This window comes from Astatotilapia calliptera, chromosome 20, assembly GCF_900246225.1.
Source record: "Astatotilapia calliptera chromosome 20, fAstCal1.2, whole genome shotgun sequence".
NCBI classification, from domain to species: domain Eukaryota; kingdom Metazoa; phylum Chordata; class Actinopteri; order Cichliformes; family Cichlidae; genus Astatotilapia; species Astatotilapia calliptera.
The window spans coordinates 1,721,827-1,740,611 of record NC_039321.1 but is presented as its reverse complement, the minus strand read 5'-3'; the positions used below and the strand labels follow the sequence as shown (position 1 = coordinate 1,740,611).

At 46.0% G+C, this 18,785-nt stretch overlaps 1 protein-coding gene across 1 annotated transcript in view; it reads right to left on the bottom strand.

Moving 5' to 3' along the window:
• The window catches only part of LOC113013210 (IQ motif and SEC7 domain-containing protein 2-like), a 177,160-nt gene that overhangs the window by 153,633 nt on the left and 4,742 nt on the right, over window positions 1–18,785 (bottom strand). Inside the window, exon 3 of the mRNA XM_026153931.1 lies at window positions 10,352–12,390. Within this exon, the coding sequence (XP_026009716.1) occupies window positions 10,352–11,076 (725 nt within the window). The 5' untranslated portion in view covers window positions 11,077–12,390. The remainder of the gene's footprint in view (window positions 1–10,351; window positions 12,391–18,785) is intronic.

Genomic DNA, 18,785 nt, shown 5'->3' with positions numbered 1-18,785 from the left:
CATCTTTGCATGATAAGCTAGCAATGCTCCCTTTGAGCTCATTAAAACTTTAGACCTTTATGCAGACTTGTATGAACAAAGCTATGAACAAATCTGTTTCTTTCAAAGCTGACGTGAGCATTGCACACAATGTGCACACTCAAAGGCGTCATATATGCATCCATTAAAATCAAAGAAAAAAGTTCAAAGTTCCCTAACATCATATCCCTAAATCCCAGAATTCTTCAAAACTGTGTACTTGATTACATTTTAGTCCATGGCAACAACTGTGCTCAGGAATTATTTCCTGTTATAGGAAAACCTAACGTTAATCAGGCAGCACAGCACGCAGCTAGCATGCTTCTGTTTGAGTGCATCAGCTGGTAATGGTTGTTTCAGAAGCACCAAACGTTTGCTTTTGAAATATGTTTTTAAAGAGTTAACTGTTAACTTAAGCACCGTCTGCCACCTTCTTCTGTACGCACAGAGTAAATCTGTAGCAATAAGTGTGTCGACCGGCTGACCGCACAGTCTGAAGGCTTCTGTTTGGCTCAGTCTGAAGTCTGCAGCCTCGCCTTTGAGCAGAGAGCCTGACAGACGTGCTGTAAAATAAAAGTCACATCTTTACATCAGCTGGCTGCCAGATTCCTCCCTGTACCATCTGCGTCCTGTGAGATCTGCTGCCAGAAATCAGTCTTTACAACGAGACTTCGCCCACAGATTAATGTGCTTTTACTGAAGAGCACATCAGATTCACACTCAGGTGAGGAACTGACGGGCCTTGGTGGGAACAGGACCTTTTATTTTGAAATTTGACTCTCTCCTTTCACGTCTTCTGGATACCGAGCTGTTGCCATGACAGTGCAGCACTGGACCCCCTCCACCCCACCTTCCCCAGCAGCAGCAGCTCCATGTCTGATTTCCATGTTTCCAAATATAACAGACAGACGGGCTGACGGAGGGAGGGAGAAACAAGACGCTGCGAGCGCTTTGTGAACAGATGCCGTGTGCGTGTCAACGTCCAGGTCAGCTGATGAATGATTACACCATAAATCACCACGAATGATATCATCTCACTCCTGTCTCTCTCATACACGCAGGCTCTAATTAGATTGCGTAAGGTGCAGTCTACGGCGAGCCAGAGGGGACAAGTGTTTGGCGTTAAGAGATTTTGAGTTTCTGCGAGTCCCTGCACTTGAACTGGGACTGAAAGTGCTTTAATAAATGATGTGATGCAATTAAAAGTTATTTCGAACTATAAAAATATGATTTGAAGAAACGACCGACTTTTGATGAAATGCAGAAATGTTTTTAATAAAATGTGTCCTAAAGAGACAGAACAGGGCGATAAAACAAGACGCTCAATATTTAACCCTTATAATCGTGTCATTTTAGTTTGGTTTTTGCTTTCTGTTTCATCCTTTTACATATATTATTGTGATGACACAATAATATATACAAACAACTGAAGGGAAGAAAATCAGTGGATGGAATATGGTGTCGAATCTATAGTCCTAAAAAAACGAGGAGGATTTGCTGAGCCTGTTGTTTTGTTTCTGATCATCGTTTCTGTGGAGCAACAGAATAAAAGATCAGGATCAGGTTTGTACAGCCAAGGACTTTGGTCAGTGTTTGATTTAATTATTGGCAGCTCGTCGTTCCTCAGACTGTCTGGCTTTTTCTCCAGATGGTCAGCGTCTCCCTCGACTCTTTCAAATGAACCTTGGAATAAAATAAAGACAACATCGTTTTTCACTTTACAGGTTGTTGTTTCACAGCGCACTAAGAGTCGAGTGGAGCTAGCTTGGCCAGTAAACCTACAGTCGTGTGAAAAAGACGTTGTTCACTGAATTCTGTGAAAAAAACAAAAACACCCCAAAAATACTCGAGTCAAATATGACGCGAATCATGAATCATGAGGTTGTCTTAGTTTCTTTCATGTGATCACAGATCATATGTCCCCCCACAGCGCTGTATCTACACTCATGCCTGACTGACACACGCTAAACAACCGATCGATCAAGAAGCCTCGATCGGCTCTAACATATTGATCCAGACAAGTTTAACGCTCTGCCTGAAGGTGTGATTCATCTGTAGGGGAGTGAAAGACGAAACAGAGCAGAGTGCCTATTATTTAAAAAAAAAAAAAAAACATAGTTCCTTAAAAGCTGGAAGGATACCAAAATCACTCCAGATGATCAGCGATGATACACGGAGGCATCTCACAATGTCATAAAAGCCATTTCACAACTTTTCCTATAACAGGATTGTTAGCTCCACTGTTGATGAGGAAGCATGCGAAACAGAAGTCGCAGCACATCCGACAGTTAGACTGTAACCACGCAGCTCACTGCGATCGTACGAACTGACCTCCTGCAAACGAGCCTCGTCTTTATTACGGCTGCTGGTGGAAATGTGTTTAGGTCAGGGTGAGCAGGCAACAGTCAGCGCTGATCAGGTGCTTTAAATCCACCTCCATTAGAAAAAAACTGAGTCATGACTTTTGAGCCCCCCCCCCCACACGTTTTTATATCATAGTGAGGACATCGCATTGACATAATGCTTTCCGTAGCCCCTTACCCTAACCATCAAAAATGAATGCCTAACGCTCAGCCTAAACTTAACCACAACCTGTAACCCTGACACTAAAACCACATTTTGAGCCTCAAACATGCCTTCAAACTCGTGGGGACCTGGATTTAGTCCCCATAAGGGCTGTTGGTCCCCACAAGTATAGCAGCATGCTAATTTGCTATCCACACACACACACACACACACACACGGTGAAGCGATGCTGCTGACTGAGCTCATTTACGCTCCTGCCATCATCATCAGCACACAGAGAACCAGATGTCTGATGATGATCCCTCCCAGATGACGTATAAATAAAAATTGTATTGTATGTCAGCAGCTGTTTACAAAAACAGGGTCAGAGAGAGAGAGGGTGAGCGAGAGCAGGAAGTGACCAACAGCAGAGTGCGAGGACGACTAACTGAGACCTCGACAGAGACACTTGATATCTGAAAATGTGGCTTGTTTTAAAATATGACAGCAATCGGTTTATTTGGGCAACCCACGCGCTCTTATTTTGAAAGTTCATGCTGCCAACCAGTCAGCCCCGGCCCTTCCCGTCTTGTGTTTCCCCCGAGCTGGCTCACTGATGTTGTGGCGGTCGTTGAAATCCCTCTCCTGCTTCTGCAGAGAGGATCTCACCTACGCCGAGCACGTCTGCGTCCAGCAGCAGTGGAAACGAGCTCCCTGGAGACGCAGCTGATCAGTGCTCTGGATAACACAAACTGCTTGTACTGTCTCAGTCTTTAACATAAACTTTGATGTAATAATGTCAGGGTGCAAATAAAGATCTTTCATTCCACATCAGTTGTGAATATTTGAACATGTTTTAAAACCTCTTACAGCACCAGCTGCACTTTCCTGCTCTCGCTGCGCTCCGTGGCAGCGAGCTGACACACCACAGCACCCACGTGGCCCCGCCTCCTCCCTCTCACTCAGCCCTTTCTTCTTCTCGTCTCCGCTTCAGCTGAAAAACGTTTTTGTTATGGTGTCAAAAACGTGGCATTTTTTTGTTCTTTATTGCCGTTTTATTGTGTGACAATCTTGCAGGCTCGTTTCCACCACTGTAACACCTTCCTGTCATCTCAGACTTTTATTTTAATGAACATCTTAAATATTTGTTAATGTTCATGTTTGTTTTTTGTTCTCACAGTATCAAAAACATGGAAAAAATACTTTGGACCCAGGTCAATGCCACAAGGTGATGTCAGTCAGTCACTGTAGTTGGCTGCTCCTTCCAGAGCATGGTTCAGTTTGAGCTCTTTTCCTGTTAAAGAGGTTTTCCTCGCCCGTCCTGCTTTACACAGGAGGAACCCAACAGCCCTTCCACAAACACATGTTTTTAACAGGACAACACTCAGCTGGACACTCTTTACCGATGTTGTTTTGCACCAAGAAGACAATGGTTTGAGAGCAGCGTAAGGCCGCCATTATAATCGCCATGCAGCGCCTGAAGAACGCATGCATGAGTGTACCGTCTTGTCAGGTTTTACGGTCATGATACATCAGTACAGATTACACAGATGGAGGATGTTACAACAGATGAGACTTTGTAAAAACACAATAGATTTGGACTTTTCTTACATCGGCGCTGTTGTGGAGATATCGCCTGAGTGGCGACACCCATCATTCAGAAGAATACCGCAGCAGCTTCCTGTGCCATAACGGCGAGCACAAATGGGTGCGGCTGTTTGACGGCGGCACACAAAGCACTCAGCATGGTGAGTATACTGGTGCTCGTGGACAGCCATCGTTGAAGAGAGGTGGTGGTTTACGATACAGGTGTCAGCCACCTACAGTGCAGGCCGGAGATCCTTTCTTAGGTGTTTCAACCCCTGTGTGCTGAAGCACAGAGACCACTGCCTCCTCTTTGACTCCCATCACCCTCCGGAACACAAACTTTGAGTAATCAGGACCCTACAACACCGGGCAGAACATGTTCCCTCTAAGCCTGAGGGGAAAGGACGCTCCTAAAACTCTCTACACTGGAGACACCAAACAGCCACTTCATCAACACACAACATAGAAGAGCCACTTCGGCGGGACCAGACTCAGATCAAAGGCCAATGTTCACATGAGCGAAAGAAGCCATCCACTATAAACTATGATATGGTTTTCAAGCACTCAGGACCAAACAACTGAGACTTTCAAACTGTGATAGTTAGAAAACTTAAAACTATAGAATAAAGTGTTGTGTATGGGTTTGTATGAATGGGTGAAAGAGGGTGTAAAAAGTGCTTTGAGTGCTCAGAGAGGAAAAGAGCTATCCAAGTACCAAGCAATGTGCTATTTACCATCCACTTACTGTTCTATCTAAAATAATGTGTCTCAATCTGTGGAAGGAATAGTAATGTTCATCTTTGTCTGTTTAGCTCGTGGTTAGTGGCAGATGATGGCTGTGATGTGGACCTCATGCTCCAGGCCAGTCAGGTCCACATCACACCTCTGGAGACTTAATGCAGTTTTAAAAAAAGCAATACAAAGTCTTTATTTCAGTGGGCTCATCGTGCGCCTCATGTTAGCGAATAATAATCATCGTCTTTTTGCTGTAATCAAGCAGCTTTGTTTCTGGTCTGAACAACCTTTAAGACTGGAAATCACGGCCTGACTTTCATTCCTACCTTCAAATGACGTTTAAACTGTGAGAGAAACAACTACTATCTGTGAACAGCTGTCCACATGTGGGTCCACAAGTAAGTATAATCCCATGCTTCAGTATTTTTAAAGTGACTTTTGAAAAAGCTCCTCCCCCTCCCTCCTTTTCCTCCCCATCCCCGGCTGCCTCCCTCTTCCCGCTCCACCACACTCACCCACACAGGTAGGGCCTTGGGGTGCGGGTGTGTCACAAGGGTGCAGGGGAGACATCTCCCCCCGTCTGTCCCCTTCTGGCCACCTGTGCCTCAATTTTATCTCACAACTTAAACATTCACATTACTTACATTCTCATAACACACACATATATATAGGGCCTTGAGGGTGGGCACGTTAACGGCGTCCAGTGGACGGTCTGTGTACTCAAACCTACCTCTGGTGCCGGTGCCCACCTCTCAATTTTAAATCCATGTAGACATTGAGGGTTCTCGGGAGGGGCCGTGCCAACACCTGCTGCTCTCTGGCAGCAGCACCATGCCCTCCCCTGTTTTAAATGCACTTTAGAGCAACACGCAGCAACACTACACATGAGCGGGAGGAGGGAGGTATGGGGTCTTCACACACCCCCGTTCTCTGCTAGTCATCGGGGCGGGGGGGCTGGGAGGAGATGTTAGCTGTCCGATTGGCCTCCCTGATGCTGCGGAGCCTGGGACGGTCTGCTTGCCTCCACCCCGGGGGGAAGGGTAACATCTCTTGGGTCTGGGTTCTGTTTCCCCCTCTGGGGGCGAGGGTACCTGGACCCGGGGTATAGAGTATGTTTGGGGAGTGTGATTGTGTGTACATGTCCATTTATGTCAATCCTTACATTGGGTGAGTGCTGAGTGTTTGTATATGTGTGCATGAGGGTGGGAATGCATGTTTGTGTCTGTGTGTGCCTGTTTGTCTGTGTCTATATGTCAGGTCGGGTCTTAGACTCCACCTCTCTGGGAACTCCCAGGCCCTCCAAGGCCTATCTCCCCTCACCACACTCCCTGCCGGTGACTGATGCCCTCAGGGGTCGGTGCGTTGGTGGTTCTTGGTGTCCGAGGCAGGGCGCTCAGGTATGTACCAGCTCACTCCCGGTGGCTACTTGGCGGGGCCTGGCGCCTGTTGCTCCGGCCTCTGGGCCCGCGGCTCGGTTCACTCTGGCACAGCTGGCTGCTGGCAGAGCCGGCGGGCACGCCGGTGCAGGTCCCTCTAGCTTCTGCTCGGTGGCTCCTGGGTGACGCCTCGTCTGGGGATCCTCAGCTCTTCCCATGAGGGTGGCACGATGCCCCTCCGGTGGTCCTCCTTGGGCTCTCGCACTCTGGGGCCTCTGGATGTCTGGGGCCTGGATCTCCTCCATGCCTGCTTCATGCCCTGGGGGACGGGGCTATGGCTCGCTACATCCTCTAGCAGACCATCACATGTGGAAACCATTTGAATACAAGCGCTGATCCACACAGGTGTGCACACGCGTGTTCACTGCTCGTAGACTTAAATTACACCTTTCTTGGCTGCTACTTCAAAGCACATTGTGCGCTGTCTGTCCTGCGTGCTGCACAACAACATTGAATATTTAGTATTTACTGCTGTTTACACTTAGCTAGATTAATGCGATGGTGTTGTGTTTAGTATGTTGCTTTGCTTGTTTTCTATTCTTCTTCTCTCAACAGGTGATCCAGGAGATTTTTTTTCTTCCCCCCCTTTCTCACTGTCCCTCTCCCCTTCTGTTTTTCTTTCCCTTCCTCTTTCTCTCTCCCTTTCCTATCCCTCACTAATGTCTAATAAATAATAAAAACAAAGGTCAATCAAATGGACCAATACGGCAATGCCACGATGATCCATTTGGCAAAGTAAATCCATTGGGTATCCTTGTTGGTCTTCAGACAACAATTCTGACAGCTAAAGAACCAAATGGGACAGGCAGAAAAAAAAAAAAAGAAGCTCCTCGGTGGCCCTTGAAAAAAAACTGCGTTGACCTGAGACGAACAATTGTTTGTCGGTGCATCTGCTAGCTCTTCCTACTCAATTTAGATAACAAGATCTGATCACAATGTAGGCAGAACGGAGGCAATTAGGACTCCCATTAAAACTAGGCTTTATATGCAGTAGTCCCATAATCACATGTCAGCATCCAGATCAGCCAGGTACAATTCTCAGGTTAATAGCAGAACGAGGTGGGCCAGAAAGCAAGAACAAAAGATCTTTAAATAAAGAAGGGAACAGGATGATACATCCACGTTTCATTTTATGTTTCTTTTCTTTCTCCTCTCTTCATCCATGTGAATCCTACAGATCTGACTCCTGTGACTCCTCCACACCCACACTGCAGAAACAACATCTCTCTCTCTGTTCATTACCATAACCGTCCTCCATCAGTCTTCCCTTGTGGATCAATGGGATGGAACAGCACTGATTACGGTTACGGCCTCCTCACAGTTCATCGCGTGAGCTCTGGCAACTGATATTACTTAATACTTAGCTTTACTTAATGCACAGAAAATAAAACCTCACCATCAGCCGAGATTGTCTTTCCATTTATTTGAGAACGTACAAGCGTGCATACTGTACTCCAGGGGTAAACCAAGCAGTTACAAAGTGCATGCCTTTTTCTTCAGATACGGGCCCTGCCCAGATGTGAACAGATGTTTGGGGCCACCGCTTCATGCAGCACTAGAATATGATGAGTTCACAGAATCCTCAGCAATCTTTAATAAAAACCATTCAAGGTTCTCTCAAACTCTGTGCAGCTGACTATTTTTGTACTGCCAAATAGGCATTAGGTTTTCCAGTCTGCCTCATTAGCCCAACAAATGGGGTTTGCTGATGCTTCCTTTGCATAAAATACTAGAACAATTAGCTAATATGTCCCAGCAGAGGTACAGTTAAGCCCGGCTCCTGACTTTTGCTCAACACGATAACATTGGGCTCTCAGCTCTGCAGAAGAACCACATAAACCAGGCTTGAGAACAAAAAACCAAGTGGTGATGCACTTGATCAATCAATGGTCCATTTCTCCAGTTGCCCAACTGTGATGTGCTGTGGTGAGGTTTATTTTTGTCTTAGTATGGCTGTGCAAACCAACTGATAAATAACTGATGCAACTTACACTTCGGACATTCTTGGATCTGTACGTTTCTGTCGACGTGCAGGTGTTTGATCTTGGAGCAAGGACACATTGTGGATAGATTTGTTGGCAGTACCGTAAATGAAAATTGACACCGACATGTAGAAGTTGCTGCATGCAGTCGGGCTCTCATCAGTTGAAACATTTCAACTGCTTCGTCATGTTGTGCAGTATTTACTGCTTCCTAGTGTGGCTCGTGTTTCTCCCCGCTTCAGCCCAAGGTGCTGCAGGATTAATCTGTGTGAGGGTGTTTTGCAGTTTGCTGCATCATGCCCTAAATGAAATCGCTCAGAAACCAGTGTAGGCAGCTCTGCAACATGCTGTCATGCCTCTGTGCCATAATCTACCCCAGTGTAGTGTGGGATTTATTGGATCGCACTCAGTCAGTCGAAGAGGCAGCGAGCAGCAGATTGTGCTGTGCGATTTCATAACGAATCAGCCTTATCTCCGCTGCTGTCAGACTTCATCATTGTTCTGCACATGTTACATCATTTGCAAGCTTGAGGTCGGCTTTTTCTCACAATATCGGCTGCACCTGAACGTCCCATGACTCAGGGCTCAGAAGGATTTTTTTCTTCCCTGCACTTTGATTAATCACACGAACCCATATCTGAGAGTCTGACTCACCCTCTATCAACCTCTGTGTGCAATGGCTGCACGTACGAGAGCTTATAAGACAAAGCTATAGTACTATAAAATCTTTCTCCATGAGTCATCACTGCGTTTCCCCAGCCTCATATCTGCAGGTCTAACGGGAGCCTCGCTCCTGCAGCTGCTCTGTGCTTGCAGAGGGAAGAAGGCGATGCTCCATGTTCCTCTGAGCGAGGTGAAAACCATTCAACTGTTAGCCAGAGTGCTGTCCTTCAAATAGGTTTTCCACAGTTGCATAGCAACAGAGATCACCATGGCCAGCACTTCCAATGCTTCGGCGTTACCAGCTACGAAGGAAGTGCCCGATGGACACACGGGACAGCCGCAAGCCCCCATCCTGTTGCCTACGGCACCGGAGACGAAAGTCACAGACGGCAGCGAGGAGCAGTCATTCAACACTTCCTGATATGATGCGCGCAAGACAGTGTTGCCAGGCAACAAAGCCGATCCAAGCCAACGAAAAACAACTTCAGGGTGACAAAATTAAAACAAAATATGAGCACAAATCAAAAGAGGAAGCTACCATGGTGATCAGTACAGTACACAGTGTTTTCTTTCTGGCCTCTCAGCAAACAACCGCTCCTATTCCAAAAGTATCGGTTGCATAATGCTTTCGAGTCGTCGCTCCACCAATTATCAGTGTTTGAGATTTGTAGCTGTTTAGTTCATCTGTCCCTCGAGTCCCACACGCTCCCGCTTGTCTGCAATTTATAAAATTTTCACTCTGCAGCTCTATTAGCTGATAAAAGGATGAATGTTTATCAGTCCGGTACACCCACCAATCACACTGTCTCACAAACCTCTCTGGTTTGGAGGAGGGAACGCTCGAGTGGCAAACTTCACCTCTCCGACTTGTTTGAGTCCTTTAAAGTAAACCCTGTTCAGCTTGCTTGCATATCTGCACCAGCAAGGAATCAAGCAAAACAGATGTTTCCTGGTCAGACTAAGCAAGAGCGCTTGCACAAAACCTGAGTGAGAGAAGCAGCAAAGTTAGTAGCGATCAAAGCCAAAGATTTACACGAGTTTTGGCAAAGCAGACAATGTAGTGACGGGCTTCAAGCCAAGGTTACGTTTGAAAATTTAGTGATAGGATGCCATATTATAAAAACATATGTGCAATACGTGTTCCCTAGTAGTTAAAAGATTTTTACTGCAAGATTTGAAAGCATTTATTACACAAAGAAAAGGCAAAAGGTGATCTGTACAGACACAAAGAGATGTGCTGGGGGAGGTGCACCCCCTCAGGATAACTGTGGCAATATGGCATCCCTTATTTTTCCCCATGAAATGAAAGGAATCTCAAGAACTACAAGGCACTTTTCACCATTTTACCGTCAGCTCTTTGCCTGGTTTGCCATCTTCTCGTACTACCTTTGGCCCTGCTTGTAGTAAAAATACAGTGGAACTTACAATTTGTGGTGGTGGAGGGTGTGGGCGTGATGGTTGTTGGCAGCGTTGGCTCTATGCAGGCGCTCCAGCCTTTCCTTCTCTTTCTCCACGAAGTTGGTGTTGGTGCCAGTGCTGGTGGAGGGCATGCGAGTCAGCCGGCTGTGGGCTCGCGGCTGATCCCTGGGTGGAATCGGAGGTGGGGGAGGAGCAGCCGGGGCTGAAGAGGAGATCGGAGCTGAAATTTGGGTCAGTACAGAGTGAGGTGTTGGGGCGCAGGTTGGAGAGGGAACTGGAATTGGAGTCGGAGCAGTGCTGTTGGTGCTATTATAGGAGTGGGAGTGGTGGGTGGAGGAGTGGTGGTGCACCTGATGATGCTGGTGGTGGAGGGGGATGGAGCAGGGAGGCTGTGCCGGAGCCTGGTGCTGGCTGTTGTGGTGATGGTGATTCTTTGTGGAAATGGAAGCCGATGTGGTCTGAGCCGGCGGCGGTGGTGGCGGAGGAGGAGGGAGAGGAGGCTCGGGAGGAGGCGCAGGTGGGGGAGGAGCGACGGGCTGCCGGTCCAAACGGAGGTCCTTGTTCTCTTGGCTGAGCCGGTCCAGCTGGACCTCCAACTCCTCAATTCGGCGCCGCTGCGTTTCTAAAAGTTTCTGCTGGCTTTCAATGATGTTGTTGAGTTCAAGAAGATACTCCACGGCCCGGTTAGGGCTTTCTGGACTGCCCTGGCCTGGGCCCTGATTAGCATCCATGACTAATAGGTCTGAAAGGTAGCACTCAAGCTAATGGCTAGGAAACCTCAGGCTAACAAAACAAAAAAGAAAAACGGCTATGGAAATTCCCAGTGGACAACGGTCACTTTTAGCCTAAATGCTGTCACAGTTGTTTAGATCCAGGTAATACAATTCAAGGCAGCACTGAGTCTAAATGCTAAACTTCCGCACCGGATGAAATGCTGCCTGAGTCACAGCTACTGCTAGTGCAGAGCCAAAGGCTAACTCAAAGAGTGGTGACACAAATAAGCCACAGGGCCGAGGATACAACTCCCTCAAACTGGCCGAACGCAAAGAAGAACTTGGACCGGATCTGAAGTTACGCAGAGCAGAGTCGCCCAACTCTACAGCCTAAAGCCTACTGTGTGAAAAATAAATCCTAAACCTTAAAACAAAAGTACCCTTCACCCTCCCCCCCACCAGAGGTAAGTGGGGGGGAGAGGACTTTTTCTTCTTCGAGTTCTGAATCAGAGATCAAGATGGACCTCGTCCTCGCGTGCTCCAAACACAGAGTTTTATTGAGCTGCCGACCATTCCCTGGTTCGGTCAGGTACTCCTGCCGGGGTTCAGACCCATGACAGTTAAAACCAGAACGATCGGGTTAGAGTGCGAGATTGCCTTGTCTCGCCGACAGTCAGAACGGTCCGTTAAACTTCCTGTTTTTCAATGAATCAGTTGAATCCGGACTCTGCACTCCATACAGCACATCAGAACATCAGTTTCCCAGAAGCAGGTGTGGAAAGCACAGCTGACGGGGGATTTGCTTGCCCCTCTCTATTAAAGATATTGCATGTTATCATTGCTGACTCCAGTCTATTGAGATCTTGTGAAACTAGTCATTTTTTCCCACCAACGGTCCACTGGAGCCGTGAACTGTGAGTTGACTAAGCATCGGCTTCCCTGCAGAGTCTCATAATCCTGGGGTCAGAAGCCATGTGCTGATTTTCCAAATCTCACAGTCAGCAGATGGTTATGTTAGCTCAGTTCAGACACTCGCCATCATTAATATGACCTGGGACCGAAGTTCGCAACTCAAAGCTCAGCAAATCAAAAAGTGTAACATCAGTCGAAAATCATCTTCTAATGAGCATGGAAGAGCAGAGCTTCACCTCCTCCTGGTCCATGGACTCACCAGCAGGCCTCAGCCTGTCTTCCTGCAGTTGCTCTGTCACAGGAGGTGATAGGTAAAGGTCAAAGGTCATGTTAAATATTGGTGTTCTTCCCGAACGCTGCGAGACATTTCGGTTTCACCGTCATCACCATAATCCAGCTGGATGGCACTTCTGGATCCTTCTTCCAGTCATGCAGCCGTTACATGTAAAAGAAGAAGAGAAGGGAAAAGGCATATAAGAAGCAGAGTCAGCAGGAAACACCAGCATTGATGCTCTCAGTCGTTTCTTGCCCTTCTTTCATCACCTGCTCTCTGGTCCGCCTTTCATCATTACCCCTCTTCTCTCTTGCTTCCTCCTTTCGCTGCTCTCTACCTGATCTTTCTTTTCTCCATGCTTTTCCTCCATCTGTTGTCTTTTCAAATCTCCGGCCCTTCCTGCTCTCTGACAGAACAGTTGCAAAGAGTGTGAGGTCTCTCAGCCCATAAATACCAATGACATGCTCCGTCTCGGTCGTGAGAGACACGAAAAATGATCACACACACCATCGGCCTCTCCTCCTACACTATCGCTATCGCTCATCTGTCTTTATCCACCTCGTTCCTTCCATTTCACTCAGCTTCAGATCTTCTGCTAACCTTCTACGTTGTTCTTTTTGTGCATCAGAGCAACATTTAAACACACAAACACAACATGCTCGAACGGCACAAGCTTCCACAGTTTGGTTATAAGCAACAAATTTCAGGAAGAAACAGCCAATCACTAAGCTTAAAAACTGAGAACAGCGTGTTGATAACAGTGGGAGGAAACAAAAGATAATGCTGCTGAGTAAACTGATATTACCATCTGCAGCGTATATCACTTCAGTCTTAATTTCAGGCTTTCAGGGGCTGCTTGAAACTGAAGGCTTATACAACAATATAAGTTTACAACAATACACAGCAAAGTACTCGTTTTTTATGTCTCACAGTGTGTCATAAAACCAAAAAAGGTATCATAGCAGCTTTAAATTAGTGAAAATCATTAATAAAAAATTGATAAAAGGAACTGGAAAGCTGTTTGTTAGACATGTGAATCTTGTTCGGTGAAGGTATCGTGTCCCTGCAGGGCTGTGGGAAAAATGACCAGCTGACTATATTTGTTTCTGATCCTTGGAAATTATTATTTATTTAAAAAAAAAAAAAAATCACCTGACAGGACAAAAACTGCATTCCAATAACTCCAATTAAGAGCGATGGTGTCCACCTGTCAGTTAAGGTGGACACACCCCTAATGATGGAAACGATTAGTTTCAAGGTAATTCAAAAAGGCGGGACATTAAAAAGGCCAGCGAGGTGCTGCTGCCTCACATTAAAAAGAAGCTCCATCTGTAGGTCTGCGAGTGAGGTGTCTTTGAGACTGTTGCTGTGACCACGGTCACTAACCAACTGGACTGTTTAATGACACCAAACTGCTAAACACACTAATCAGCACAGAGAGGAAAACAAAATGTCTTCACAGAAAACTGAAATTATCTGAATGCATTTGTGGGTAATGGCACTTTAAACACTTCATACTAGATTGATCTTAGGGTCACTGCTGTGCTTTAGAAGCCATAAGGACTGCACCATCACAGCCAACGTCCTTGTTTGCATGGCTGTTTTGTGAACGTGTTCCCTGATCTACTGGCATCATGGAGCTTCTTCCTCCAACCTTAAAAATGACCACTAACTGCATAATTCCCACCCAAACGCAGAGTTGATCCTAAACCTAACCCTAAGCCAAGGCTTTACCCTCACACAGCCTGAAGGCATGTGGGAACCAACAACATCCACACTGACGGTCTAACAGTGAAACCGGTCCTCAGAAGAACAGCTCTACATGCTCACACACGAGCGCTCAGCCTTCTGGTCTCTATTGCAGCGCGGCCAAACAGTTTCAGTTTTTATATCCCTTCCCATTAAGCACATTCAATTATTCATGGCTCACTAACTGACCACCATCCCTCTCTCTCTCTGCACATCACTGCTTTATGTCTGCTCCACACAGAGCGTTTGTGTGTAACTGTTCACTCACACTGAATAGGTTTTAAGTTTGTTCCTGCCAGTTATCAGCTTTGTTATGAAGCCGAACTTTGAGGACAAAAACTGACAGTGTTTCTGTCGATGACAAAGGAACTAAAGAGGAGTGAGTTAATGATGAACAACTGAATCATTAAACATTTCTTTACAAAGAAGTTGATGGTGGAATTGCACTTTAACCCTTTCTTGGCTGTTTGAGCGTCTAAACTGTTGAAGCCTTCGGCACTGGCTGGACAAAGGCTGCATCAGAAGACTTTAAGCTTACTGAAAGATCAGATGGTTTTACTCGTTTAATTAGCTACAGTGGGGCAAAAAAGTATTTAGTCAGCCACCGATTGTGCAAGTTCCCCCACTTAAAATGATGACAGAGGTCAGTAATTTGCACCAGAGGTACACTTCAACTGTGAGAGACAGAATGTGAAAAAAAAAAAATCCATGAATCCACATGGTAGGATTTGTAAAGAATTTATTGGTAAATCAGGGTGGAAAATAAGTATTTGGTCAATAACAAAAATACAACTCAATACTTTGTAACATAACCTTTGTTGGCAATAACAGAGGTCAAACGTTTACTATAGGTCTTTACCAGGTTTGCACACACAGTAGCTGGTATTTTGGCCCATTCCTCCATGCAGATCTTCTCGAGAGCAGTGATGTTTTGGGGCTGTCGCCGAGCAACACGGACTTTCAACTCCCGGGGTTGAGGTCTGGAGACTGGCTAGGCCACTCCAGGACTTTCAAATGCTTCTTACGGAGCCACTCCTTTGTTGCCCGGGCGGTGTGTTTTGGATCATTGTCATGTTGGAAGACCCAGCCTCGTTTCATCTTCAAAGTTCTCACTGATGGAAGGAGGTTTTGGCTCAAAATCTCACGATACATGGCCCCATTCATTCTGTCCTTAACACGGATCAGTCGTCCTGTCCCCTTGGCAGAAAAACAGCCCCATAGCATGATGTTTCCACCCCCATGCTTCACAGTAGGTATGGTGTTCTTGGGATGCAACTCAGTATTCTTCTTCCTCCAAACACGATGAGTTGAGTTTATACCAAAAAGTTCTACTTTGGTTTCATCTGACCACATGACATTCTCCCAATCCTCTGCTGTATCATCCATGTGCTCTCTGGCAAACTTCAGACGGGCCTGGACATGCACTGGCTTCAGCAGCGGAACACGTCTGGCACTGCGGGATTTGATTCCCTGCCGTTGTAGTGTGTTACTGATGGTGACCTTTGTTACTTTGGTCCCAGCTCTCTGCAGGTCATTCACCAGGTCCCCCCGTGTGGTTCTGGGATCTTTGCTCACCGTTCTCATGATCATTTTGACCCCACGGGATGAGATCTTGCGTGGAGCCCCAGATCGAGGGAGATTATCAGTGGTCTTGTATGTCTTCCATTTTCTGATGATTGCTCCCACAGTTGATTTTTTCACACCAAGCTGCTTGCCTATTGTAGATTCACTCTTCCCAGTCTGGTGCAGGTCTACAATACTTTTCCTGGTGTCCTTCGAGAGCTCTTTGGTCTTGGCCATGGCGGAGTTTGGAGTCTGACTGTTTGAGGCTGTGGACAGGTGTCTTTTATACAGATGATGAGTTCAAACAGGTGCCATTCATACAGGTAACGAGTGGGGGACAGAAAAGCTTCTTACAGAAGACGTTACAGGTCTGTGAGAGCCAGAGATTTTCCTTGTTTGAGGTGACCAAATACTTATTTTCCACCCTGATTTACCAATAAATTCTTTACAAATCCTACCATGTGGATTCATGGATTTTTTTTTCACATTCTGTCTCTCACAGTTGAAGTGTACCTCTGGTGCAAATTACTGACCTCTGTCATCATTTTAAGTGGGGGAACTTGCACAATCGGTGGCTGACTAAATACTTTTTTGCCCCACTGTAACATAGGATAGCTGAAATGGCTAATTTCTTACTCTAACATATTAACAATCATCCTTAGTTAGCCCAGCGGATCCTCAAGCACATCCTTCTCTGATTGTCCATCAGAGGTTATAAGATGAATAAATGCTTACAAACTAACAACAAAAAAGTACAAGCAGTCTTCTTTTACACAGTGACTTCATTAACGGACCAATGATCAGATGTGCACAGCAGATCTGGTGTAAACAGTGTTGCATTTAGCAGATGAAGAACCAATCGTGTCCCTCGATGTAAACCAGCACAGGCCATCATTACTCACTTCAATCACAGTTTGCATCCATTTATTCCTCAGTCGCACTGGAACAATGCGACTGAGGAACAATCTGTGGATGCAGTGATAGCGCTGAATGTCTTTGTGTTTGGTGACTGACAAAGTAGTCATGGTAACCAATTGGTTGAGTACAGGTTAACCATCTAATTTTATTTTATTTATATGGCACCAAATCACAACAACAGCAACCCCGAGGTGCCTTTTATTGTAAAGACTAGGAGTGCAACGATACTCGTATCGATATTGAACCGTTCGATACAGTGCTTTAGGTTCGGTACGCATATGTATCGAACAATACAACATTTTTAATTTATTTTACCAACTTTCCTTCTGACGATGCTGTCTGTGTTGAGCGCTCAGTGGATCTGCGTTCGACTACTCTGCCTAGGCTGCACTGTCGAGCGCAGATCCACTGAGCGCTCAACACAGACAGCATCCTCAGAAGAAAAGTTGATAAAATAAATTAAAAATGTTGTATTGACAGAAGCTAAGCTCGTTGCAACATGGCAAATTGAACCTCCCCCACCCTCATTCAGATCTGGCCTTTGGAACCATCTTGGTTTTCATGTGACGTATGACCCTGAAGGTAAGCGCGTCATGGACTAAAGTAAAACAGTATGTTGGATGTTCCATGCAATGCTCAATTACATGGGTGGGAGCTAGTGTGTTAGCGCAGTTAGCTCGTTAACGTGTTGGCCGTCCAACCCCACGCTCAGGGCGATCCGCGGTAGCTCGTTAACGGAGATTTGCCGTGTTGTGGCATTAACGTCATTTCAACGAGATTTACGCTGACAGCACTAGTGGGAACACAACGAATATGACTGCACATTTACTCCGACATCATCCTAGTGCAAAGACAAGTGGAAGCAGACAAAAACAACAAGCACGCATGCTACTAACTTTACCCGAGTCATTTAGACAGCCGTTAGCACATTTTATAAAAAAAAATCTGGGGATGCATTTTCTGCATGTGTCTTGTTCTTTGACTCAAACCTCATACAGCAACTCAACCGTCACAGAAGCTTGAGAGATTTAGTGACTTCAAAAAACCAGCAGCACGTCTCCAAACACAACACGCGGTGGATAGCTTTTCTTCGTTCTTTGTTTATTATAACGTCTGTTTTCTCTGCACAGGAGCCAAGCTAAAACATGAGCAGCACAAACATTACAGGAGACCACATTACCTTTCCACATATTTCTCACACTGCCCCAAGTGGTGCTACACAGTTAAAACATCTAAGCATGGGTTTGCAAACGTCTGGTGGACACAACAAGAAAGGTAATCCATCCGCGGGAAAGATGCTGCACTATAGACCTGGATACAGTTTGACCATATTAAAGCAGAAAGCTGCAGAGGTGGACTTTGGATATACTGGACAAAGGACGTTTCAGATAGAGCTGCCAGGCAGGAGGAAAAAGAGGATCACAGAGAAGATTCATGATGTCGTGCAGAGAGTTGGTATGACAGACGATGCTAGAGGATAGGATGAGTAGATGATCTGCTTTGGCAACCCGTAAAGGGAGAAGCTGAAAAAAGAAGGAGGAGGAAAAAACAAACAAACCTGGATACATAAGGTTCTCAGTCATCCCGGTCATCGTCGTCTAAGGAGCTTGGAAAGAAAAGCGTCTGGACTTCTTTAAGTGGCTTGAAGATGTTTCACCTCTCAGCTTCTTCAGTGTGTTGAAGAAGCTTCTCGGATGAGACACTTTTCTTTCCAAGCGCCTTACAATACCCAGATACAGTTTGTATTTTGAGTCTGGTGTAAGAGAGTGCACTAAGGTTTGTGTTACTTTTACTGTTGCAGCACTTGTTGTGTTTTAAACTGTGTTTTTCTGCGAATAACAAGGCAGGCTACGTGTCGTATGGGTGGTGCAGGCCTACTCATAACCAGCAGGAGGAGGATACACAGTTAGCACTGATGGTGGCACAATTACCCTGATTGTAGCTGTCCATGTTTCTGCAACGCAATTTAATGAAATTTATATAGCGCTGGTTTACAAGATGCTTCACAATGTAAGTCAAGAGCCGCGCACCATCACGACCTACGTGCTCGTTATAAATCTTTGCTGTAGGAGAATTTTTAACTATGTTGAGTCTCAACAAGTGGAAACACAACCTGTTTTATTCGTGGACGGTGAACTACATGAACATACAGAAAAGTAATTCATTACATTTATTTTCTGAACAGCGTATCCATCACAGCGCAGCGGTGGGGCTGGGTGGTGTACACCTGCACAGGTTGCCAGCCTATCACAACACCTGGTATTTCCAGGCAGCCCCTCATCCAAGAACTAACCCGGCCTGGCACTGCGTC